General features: G+C 38.5%; 1 protein-coding gene across 2 annotated transcripts in view; it reads right to left on the bottom strand.

The window, feature by feature from the left end:
• Positions 1–1,946: 1,946 nt before the first annotated feature.
• Positions 1,947–11,276, bottom strand: part of LOC137255652 (polycystin-1-like protein 1) — a 242,293-nt gene continuing 232,963 nt past the window's right edge. For both annotated transcript variants that reach the window (XM_067793125.1, XM_067793126.1), the window contains 7 exons: positions 10,929–11,063; positions 10,209–10,430; positions 9,666–9,827; positions 9,102–9,272; positions 8,503–8,654; positions 5,144–5,343; positions 1,947–4,830 (listed from right to left, as the gene is read on the bottom strand). In XM_067793125.1, coding sequence (XP_067649226.1) covers positions 4,043–4,830; positions 5,144–5,343; positions 8,503–8,654; positions 9,102–9,272; positions 9,666–9,827; positions 10,209–10,430; positions 10,929–11,063 — 1,830 coding nt within the window. In that variant the 3' untranslated portion in view covers positions 1,947–4,042. The remainder of the gene's footprint in view (positions 4,831–5,143; positions 5,344–8,502; positions 8,655–9,101; positions 9,273–9,665; positions 9,828–10,208; positions 10,431–10,928; positions 11,064–11,276) is intronic.

Here is an 11,276-nt window from a genome sequence, read left to right as displayed (position 1 = left end):
TGGGCATTGCATTTGGGACTCTTCCAGAGAGACTGAAATAACTATGCATTGACTATGTCAGTAAAGAATAAACAGTGGAAGAAGTCCAATGGTACCACTAATGTCCAAGTGCTATTTAGAGTGTTATTTACATATATCAGCCTAACTTTAAACTGTCAAAATTCCTTCCCGGTAAAATTGTGTTCCACCAATAATATCATGCTGCATTTGTGGTCCACTAGTGTACGATTCCAAATTCCATTAACAGTGATGGAAGTAACAGAAAATTGTGACTCATGTCATTGGAGCTGAGAAGAAATCTTCCTGAGTACATGTTGAAAAAAAGCATTAATTTCATCCTGAATACACTTTCATTCAACTTTCTATGAACTAAGGTTACTCTTTTTTCAGTTAGGGTATCTTGTGATTGTCTTACTTTCATTACATAATCACTCGAAGGGAAAGGAAGGACGGGAGAATTTGATCTGCACAACATGTTACCTTGGTGTAATAATTGATGCACAGCAAGTTTCATGTTAATTCTTTCACACAGGAAATTGGCATGTGTACAATTTACAAACGAACACAAACCGACCACAAACAAGCACAATGAAGTAACATATATGTAATGATTGCAAGATGATTGTCAAAATTTGTGGTCTACATTAATTTATCCACCTTCTTGAAAACCATCAAAATAAAAAATGACACCCCACTTGCATTGGTCTACTGTTTTGTACAGGTGCATCTTATGCATGCATGTTTTGGTGATTGAGGAATGGTGGCGGGCTCATGAGATGTCTGTTTTTGAAAAGTTTGTGAACACTCATAGTTCTTATCAGCTTGAACGTTCAGGATCCCCTACTTCTTTTGAACAATATACTAGAAGCAGGGTCAAAGTAACTGATGAAACTAGGGAGATTATAGATCTATACAGATGTTGTACATTATCCTTGCTTAGATGGATTGTGGCACTGAGTATAATGGCGTTTTACCATAGCCAGACCCTAAGAGCTGTAAAACTAATGAGGTAATATAAGCCTTGATAGGAAAGAGGTTATGTGTCCAGATAGAGATGACATGATAAGAACATGTAAGCTTGCAAGATAGTGTTTTGCTTGAGGAGACCCTTGGGGCAGAGCACATCATCTCATACTACAGTGTAATAGCACATTTCATCTCTGTTAACATTGTTAAACATTTCATAAATGACCTGTATCATTTTGAAAAGGAAAGACTTCAATATACCATATTCATAGCACCCCAAGCAGGGTACATTATTTGAAGTGTTGACATCAAGTGCCAAACCTCCTATTCCTTTGTGGGGGTGGGAGGTGGGAGGTGGGAGATGGGAGATGGGGAAGAACTGGTTCCCCACTTTGATACAATGTGTGAAGCCCATTTCTGGTGTTCCCTGCTGTGATATTGGGGAGTATTGCTAAAAGCAACATAAAAAAAACATACTCACTCACTCCTATTCCTGTCCATGATTAGTTTGTCTCTTCATGCAATGTCAGAGTGTGTGAGGTCAGCATAATGCCTAATGAAGACAACCATTCCAGACTTCTTCAAAATGCACACAAGGCTATGGTTATATTATCCAGGGCCTAGATTTTTTAAGCCCTCTTAGCGCTAAGATAGTCGTAAGTAAATGTATGCTACTTTCGACTGTCTTATTGCTATGAAAGCTTCAGAAATCTAGGCCCTGGTCTTTGGATCAGTGTGTTCTGAAATTTCTCTCTCAGTTCTGAGAATCATGAAACACAAGCATCCTTATGAGGTGCTTAGAAGTCATATGATGAGTATCTGATTGTACCATGTACCCCATTTATTGTTCCATGACCAGAGCTATAACTTTGTTGAAGTGCAACTTGCCATAGAAGACACATGCAACCTCTTCCTGTAACCTGTTACCTGTGTCCTGTTCATGGACACACCACGTGATGGATTCATGTAGACAACACGGCTTTTAATATCAACAATTTTAATCGTTTGTAAAATATATGAGAAACTATAATATATGAAACAATAAAAATTGTGTAACCATATTATCAGTTACAGTCAATAGGACTAGATTCTATGACAAACATGTAAAGCATAGGACATTTTGGCGGGTATACACTGACTTACAGGTTGTTTGACTTAACATAATATATCACATCCATAAATTCAGAATATATATCTGTCTGAATTTCTTCTTCATCTGAACAATCTGTCAGGATTGTAAGTACAAAAATAATGTAAAGATTACAAAAATGTATAAACTAAAAACTCTGATGCTCTGGACGGATTGATTCTTACACCTAAATATTTTGATAACTTCCATTCATTTATAATCAAAATGACTCATGTTTATTAATAATTTTAAAATGAATCAAACATGTTTACTAACTGGTCAAAGAAAAGTCTGACTCGATATCTACTTGATACATAACTGATATCAACATTTGTAGTAGAGTATGGATAAATTTTTCTACTTCCCTGAAGAAGTGGTGATTTACAGAAACAAAACAATCAACTTGAAATACTGCATGTTACTGCAACTGGAAGGCTGAAAGGCTGTAAGCTTCTCCATATCTACTACTGACATTCAACTTCCAAGCCCAGTAAAATATATATGAACACAATTTTGCATAGCTTGTCAACAACATGAATATTTCATCAAATATCTTTGCATAGATCACAAAGTAACATGAACAGTCGCAAAAATATATCTGTGAATTTAAACATGTTCTATAATCTCACAAAATTTCAAATGCATTTCAAGTTAAATATATATTAAAGTAATGTCATACAGCCTTTTTTAACATTTCTTTTGTATAACTGTCCATTTTTACATGAAACATTCAAATAACATAAATTGAATTAGGGGTATGCAAAACAATACTTCAATTTACAGATAAATGCACATACACAGAATTGAGTTGGCCCAAAGAAACTTTTAATCAGATTCATAGTGTAAGGTTTGACAGAAGATATCCTCTGTCAGTGCTGGTTTTGCCAGCAGAAATCTGCAAAAGATGTAGGCTTTCAAACCAGAAAACAGCTTTGCATATTTGGCACAGCATGGACAGTACAATAACAACTATTCTGTACATATTTGATCAAGACTAGCTCGCACACTATAATAATACAATAAATAATTTAAAAAAACTAATATAAGGACATATATTTCAACATTCTTTACTGTGCACAGCACTTTTGCAGACGTTCTTACGACCTCATACACAACACAGTGTATGTATTCATAAACTGATATCTCATCAAAAGTTTGATCAAGAAAATACAGAGAAATACAGAGTCTTAGCACAGAACAAATGATGGGATTTTCTTTTGGTTAGTAAGTTCTTACTGATGAAATAATTTAATTATACAATGAATACTTTTATGTGAGCTCTAGTATCTGATCAACTCGTGTTCCTAAAGAGAGACACTGTAAAAAGCCTCTGCTGACAAGAGAATCAGACCCTGTATTTGTAGACTGTGGTTTCCTTTGCACACTGGATTTCATGTCAGAATTAACACAGAGCTCATTTACAACAAAAAATGCTACATATTTCAACAAACATTTGGCACACAAGAACACATGTATGATGCTGACAGTGTGTAAGATAGTTTCAAAATTCGGCTGGTCAGTCTAGCTATGCGTGAAAGTTAGCTACGCATAAAATAATTCAATTTGAATCTAGAAACAGGTATCATCATTAAGCTGCTAATATGATGAATGTAATGTTAAAACTGTCTGAGTCTGAGAGTGTGACATATTTACAAATGACCCCATGAAAATTTACACTCAGACTAGTGACTGTGGAGATTTACTGGCCTGACTGCACTTTTACTCACCAAAGGCCAGTGTCTAATTTGCACACTGCATGCTGACAAATATAAAAGAATAATCAAGACCCAATCACACAGTACAAATGCCTTTCTCCACATGAAATGTAAGCACCTAAGAGCCTGTACGTAAGTTCTCTTTTCTGGTCTCTATGATCAGTGATTCCATTTACTGTCATTGATCCTGCAATGTAAATGAATGGTGAAGAACCATATTTGAGCACTGGTATCACAACTCTTGTTCCTGGATGATGTTCTCCTCCAGCATGTCCACCTGCTCCAGATCCTCTATCTCTGGATTGTCCAGAGTCAGATCTTCCAGCATCAAGGCAGGAGACAGACCACCGGATCCCTTCCCTTTCCCACGTGACTTGGTCTTTCGGAGATTCCGCTTCCCAGATGGACGTCGACCAAAATGAGCAGCATCCTGCTCCGAACCTGAACTGGATTCTGCAGCAATATTACCACACAGGTCCCCTCTCTGGAGAACTCGCTCAGGAGGAAGTTTAAACTGTCTTTGTTTCTGGCTACTGCCAGATAAGGATTTACTGGAGTCAAAGTGAGCATGTTCATCTAAAGTTGTTTGTATGAATGTGGGTTTTGGAGGGAGTTCTGGCTTGATAGTTGGTTGTTTCACACTTCCAGTCCTCTCTATACTTCCGGACTGCCCAGATGACGAGTCTGTTCTTCTATGCACCTTCTCACTTTCAGAGCTCTGGGGACTGGCATTCTCTGATGATGATGATGGTTTACCTGATTTACCCACCCTGCTGGATGGGCCTTTGGTGAGCAGAAGATTACTGACAGGTTTTGGGGGTACAGGAGGGCCGACCTTCACCTTTGGCCTTGTGTCCCCTGACCTCTTGTTATGAGGCGACTCTGGACTTGATGACCCTGCCTCTGGCTGTATCCCTGAAGGTGAGACCAAACTTTGTGGGCTTCTCACATCTGACCTTGACCTTTCGGGAACTTTGGGTGAAACTCCAGGTTTGGTTTTGGGTTTTGCTAGGCCAGCAACTGAAAAGAAAGTAACATTGTTCAATTACACAATCAGAATACCAAGGACTGTGAGTGAGTAAGTAATGCTTTTAGCATTATCACAGCGAGGGACACCAGAAATAGCCTCCCTACATTATACCCTTGTGGGGAATCGAACCCAGGTTTTTGGCATGACGAGTTAATGCTTTGACCACTTGGCTATGCCACTTCCCCAGAGTACCAAGGACCAAGGCGCACAAAAAAGTAGCATTATATGACAGGTAAGAATTTCTTGTGGCCACTCAACTCCTGTTTTGTAATTTTCTTCATCAAATAAATCCAACAGACTTACCTAAATCCTTAGTTTTTGGCAACTCTAGGAGTGGCAGTTTATGACTTCCATTAGAGGCCGATGATGGTGAACGCTCCATGCTTCTCCCATGCAGTGCTGCATTGATACCAGGATTCTGGTTGCTAACCAACTGGGTATTGCCACCATGCTCCTGTCTCTGCATCTGAAGCTGTCTGAAGATCTCCATTTCAAGGTGAGACCTGAAACATAAAAACACAATGGTTAGCTGGGACCCATAATCCTTTTTTGACAAAGATAATTCTCTGATTTGAATGAATGAACTGTGCATAATTCAAAACACTGTATTCAAACTTGAATATATTGTATTAAAACTTGACAAATATATATTCAATTTGTAAAACAACATGTTTAAAGGTCACATGTACTCTAATAGGGTACAAATGCAAAATCACTTGCTGACATCGTTATAAATGAAACCCCACCATTAAAACTGCTCATTTCGATCTTTAACTATCTTAAATCAACCATTTTGTCAACAGTGCACAATTCTCAGCCGCAAACAAAATTTCAACCAATCAGAGCGGCGCATCTCCGTGACGTAATAGTGGGTATAGAAATGAGGGTCTGTGCAGAATTCATCTACATTTCAGGGGGTAAATCATTTCGTTTACAGGTTTGTACAAACCTGAAATCGCGAAAACTGTTGTGAAAAATGAAAGCTATGTGTTCTCACAGTTTACTATGACTTAGTTTTGTCTCCTGCTTTGCCTAGTTTTCGAGTTACAACCCTTGTTTTCATAGACGTTTCTCTCAAAATCACTTGGTGTCACTAGGTTGTAATCCGTGTTAGGTGGTATAAACCTACACGTTATTTGTCATCAATCACTTGATGCTCAGTCAATGAATTTATAACAGGTATAATTAGTGGTAACGCCACTTAGATTACCCGACAAAGGCCCCCATTTGGCATTTATTGTGTCTGGATCGACCGATAACACGCTGATTGATTAATTAGTTTTAAGCAGAATTAAATGGGGGATTTGACAAAAGGTAGTGTTTATGTATGTACATTTATTAATCTATACTGAATACACTCTGTCGTGTCTGTGTCTATGTAAAAACAACACCCTTCTTTCAAAGGATTAACCGCCAATACATTTGATTGACTATTGGGTAACTAATTACTTTTTTAAAAGAATGACGCACATTATGCAATTAGTTGCCAGGTGTGCTATCTTGGGTGACCAATGAGACTATACAGCAATGTGAAAAACCTGAAACGATACATTTCGTAAATTCGATTGTTGAAAGACACATCACTTGGGAAATCTGCAGACGATTTATATATTACTTGTTTTTGTGTATCTTGATGGATACATTCCTCGAACAAGGTAAGAGCCTGACATTGCTCCTATAATTTTAATTTGTTTTAATTTCAATATTTGCATTTTGTTTTTATTAAGTTGTCATAACTTTCAATAGAATCATTGTTTTCGTCTTGAAGTTGTAATGATACAGACAACATTCACTAGTGCGTGTGTGCGAATTATGATTCATCTAGGCAAACTATAAAATGTCTAGATATTACATTCCTGTTATACATTCGCAGATCGCTTCTTTCTGTTAAGTTTCAAAATCCATACAAGTATGATTACAAAGTAATTAGGATCATGAGACGTATATTGACAAGTGTCTACATACTGGTGAGTGAACGTTTACAAACCAAGTAAATTTAGCAAGTGTAGAAATTTATCACGCAGTATTTTCACTTCGACCCCGACCTCGCTTATGTTACGTTACAAGTTATGTCATGCAAACTCCTTTTGGCCATGATTCAAATACATATCTAACTACTAGTAGAAAGTAGTTTCGATTTTCTAACGTGTTGAAAACAAACCATAATCTCAATAATTCAAATGGACTTTACTCCATGACTTCAGGATTTTCAAAAATGGCGGCACCCTGTCTGAGAATGAATGCTATTTAAGTTTGTTTTCATAGTCTTACAAAATCAAAATTACTTTCTACTGGTAGTAGAATATGTATTTTATTGATGGACAATAGGATTTTGCATGACATTGCTTATGACATAACAATTTCACTCTCGGAAGGGCAAGATAATTAGCAATATTAATGTCACTTCGACCCCCACCTTGCTTCCTTGGAAGAAATCGTTATGTTACAAGTTGTGTCATGCAAAGTCCTTTTGGCCATGATTCAAATACACATTTAACTACTGGTAAAAAGTAGTTTGGATTTTCTAACTTGATGAAAACAAAGCATAGTCTCATTAATTCTAACCGACTTTCAGCCCGTGCCATTTTCAAAAATGGCAGCGCCCTGTCTGAAGATAAATGCTATTTAAGTTTCTTTTCAGCGACTCACAAAATCAAAATTATTTTTCACTGGTAGTAAAATATGTATTTTATTGATGAACATTAGGATTTTACATGACATTGCTTATAACATAACAATTTCACTCTTCGAGTGAATGGAGGCAGGGGGCCGATATAATATTATTTACGATCATATTGGCACTTCGACCACAACCTCGCGTCCGAGGAAGAAAGCGTTATATTCATGCAAAATCCTTTTGGTCAGCAATGTGTGATAAGCAGTCTTTATATTATAAACTCGATGAAACTTGAACTCCCATTTTCTATCCTGAGAGCGTGGTAGGGGGCAAACCATCCAATTAGGCTTCCACACGCTCGCTTCGCACACACAAACAACCAATTTAAGAGCAAACTACAGGGTCCAGTGGAAATCTGTGCATAGTGACACCATCACCCGACCCCAAGGAGCAACTGACAGCAACACAACAATTCGGCATGTCTTTGGTGACGTCGAGAAATCAGCAAAATGACGAGCTTGCTACACATTTTCTATACAATTAATTGGAAATCGTTCCTTCTATTACGTCACGTCCGGTTCTCCGACGACAGTGTTACATAACTGTGTCTGTGGTTTCGTTTGCCGGCGAGAGAGAAGCACACAGCTTTTTAGCAACTTTTAAGTGCTTGGTATTAATTAACAAGTTTTTGTTTTTAAAAAAAATGATGTTTCGTTTATGACTAACCAGCAGTCTTTCATATACAGTGAAAAAAGAGTAGCAAAAAATTGAGTTTAGTGGTCCTTTAAAGGACTAAGTGTTTTACAAGGCAGCAGTCATGACCAGGCAATGGGTAAAGAATCTGATTCACATGAAATAAGATAAAATTCCTCTATTTCTTGTTTTTGTAAATCAGTAAATCCCATTGTCAACAGACTCAAATCTTAGAGTGACCAAAGATATTGTATGATGCGAGATTTGCAATCGTTGAAGCACTAGAGGCCATCATGTTACACATGTTCTACTGGTGTTGAGTATATCAGATGACTGCAGGAACCTGACTCACCTGAGTTGTTTCTCCTTCTCCTGGGACAATACATCGGCACCAATACTGTCCAGTTTCAGCAGCTGTGCCAGGTAGGGCTCATTAGCATACAGCTTGTCTTCAATTTTCTGCACCCTCAGCTCCAGGCGGTCTGTCCCTACACCAGCTTGGTCCTGTAATACAAATATTATTGTCTGTTGAAGTACGACATGTAACAGGAAATAACACAAACGTTTTCACATGGGAACCAAAAACACAAAAACATGTTAATTCAAGGACTTCTACAATTAACTCATCAATGTTGGAGAAATATCTGAACAGCATGTGTGTTGTAACCATTCACTCTTGATCTGTCAGTTGTTCTGACAAGTAGGGATAACTGGGGATGACTAGTCTTTACACCTTTCCACAGGGAGGCAGTCATGGGTATGAGAGAAGGGACGACAGATAAATGTGCTGTCAACATTAAAATATGAAAAACATGGGGTCTTTGAGGCCTTTCCAGTACCCAGTCTCTATAGGAGGCAGTAAAAGTTGACAAGTGTGCACTTTGGACAAACTGTCCCTAGGTTCAGGTGACAAGATCATTGATATCAGTACATTCCACAAGCAATCCTCACCTCTGACCCCCCGCCACTAGATATCCCATCATCCCCTGCTTCGTTGCTGGCATCAGTGGAGTCTGTGAGGTAACCCTGTGGTTTTTCCGGGAGGCTGCTAGAGCCGGCAAGGTTGTTCATCCTGAACAGCAGCTCATCCACCTGATACTCAATCTCGGCCATGGTGAACTCCTGCAACCATACACACTAAGTTAGTAATATGAAGCTATCTCAAGTTTTACTACTCTGTCAACTACAGATATGCCACTCAAATCTAAACAAATCTCACAGAAACTTTCAGTTTTAGTTTTTTTCTTGCTGATTTATTTCAACAATGAAAAAAACTTGAAAGTTGGTCATTGTGGGAAAGAAAGTCAACCCTTGACTTATCATTAAACCTAAACGTTTTGGAAAGAAAATGTGACAAAAATATTTTAACCATCCTCACCAACTCAAACAAAGGTAATGACCCTCTAGAAAAATGTACAGTGTGCCTGCCACCTTTGAATTTGGTATGAAAAACAATCAACAAAAACACAGCAGAAAGCTTGGAGATAAAGCTGTGAATAAGGGGAGACAACTCACTGGAGGCAGGACATTCTCTGGCTCTTCTATGGGCTGCACTCTCTGGAAGCCAGAACACAGCAGCAGCTTCTGGTAGAGACACTTGATGCTGTCCACTAACCCCATCAGGGAGACGTCCCCATGCTTGTACACCTTCAGACGCCGAGACATCACCGCTACCATCTGACAATATCAGAAGGAAATTAGTTCAGCTAAACACAAGGGGTCCAAGGGTGAACAACTTTTATGCTACAATTGTGGTTAACTTGGGTTTTATAACACTTTTAGCAACATTCTAGCAATATCATGGGAGGGGACTCCAGAAATGGGCTTCACACAATGTACCTATCTGGGAAATCAAACCAATGTTGAACTTTAACCACTAGGATACCCCACCTCTCTTGTGATAACAGTAGTATCTCCATATATCATCACACATTAAACTTGTTACAACTACATGTCAATGAAACATATTCTGACCTTGAATATGAGAGTTGAGGGACAAGAAGTACAGAAATATTTTTAAAAAATTCTGTTTCAATTTCAAACTTTCCCTCCACTTACATAGCTTGTGAGCAGCCCGACACCAAAGACGAGATAGCTGAACACAAACAACAGCCACCAGGGGGAGCTGTTGACTTCAAGATCAGGTGGAGCATGTATCCTGACCATCAGTGCTGTCATTGACCACAGTCCAAACCATGCATTCCTAAGTCTGAGGGAGACGGAGCCAAACAGAACCACTCCGAGACTCGTGAAGGCACACAGGATAAAAGCAAACAGGGCCTTGAAAACAGAACAGTACATCCTTAGAGGTGTTTCCATAGTAACTCAAAAAGTCACACAACATCATTCATTCCAATATTTTCCTAAATACCAAATGACCAGTTGACCCCACGGTTGAAATAGAGATACATCGCACAGTTACTATCAGGAACTCTTCTAGGAGTCTGAAGGAGCAGTTTAATGCTAGAAACAGTTTTTTTCTTCCAATAAATTCCTCTTTCAGGGTAACTAATGTTCAAGTCATCAGGTCTGATGATAATACTTTCACTTTATAACTGAAGAACATCAACGTCTTCTACAGCAAAATAGATAAGTCAGCTTGGCAAACTGAGTACAGCTGGCGCATTCAGGCAAATGTCTCTTCACTACAGAATCTCTTTGTGACAGTCAATATTTTCACAATCAAGAATGATTAGAGACTAATCTGTTCATCATTATCAATCATCATTATCAATCACACGTCTGCCTCCTGCCAGTACTCTTAACTCTGGCACATACCATGAAGAGGATGATCTCCTTGCGCGCTCTCTTGTAGATGTTGCAGTACTTGCCACACACTGTGATGTATCTCAGGAGAGGCACAAACTTCACAATGACAAAGAAGAGCAGCAGTCCCACTAAAGCTCTCAGGATCTGCAGGCAGATCAAACAGCAGTAAACATCTACTTCTCAACATCATCATCACATAAAGTAAAATAGCAGGCATATAGGTGAGACATGATCCTTGTAAGGCTCTTGCTTTTATAGCTGTTCTCGCTGACCTTTGTGTTTTTCATTGTTTAACATTATCAGAACAACCAATTTTCCTAACATGGTATTGATGTCAAAATTTCTCCTTTTCCATCA

This window comes from Haliotis asinina, chromosome 11 (assembly GCF_037392515.1).
Source record: "Haliotis asinina isolate JCU_RB_2024 chromosome 11, JCU_Hal_asi_v2, whole genome shotgun sequence".
NCBI classification, from domain to species: domain Eukaryota; kingdom Metazoa; phylum Mollusca; class Gastropoda; order Lepetellida; family Haliotidae; genus Haliotis; species Haliotis asinina.
This window is presented reverse-complemented; position numbering and strand designations above follow the sequence as displayed.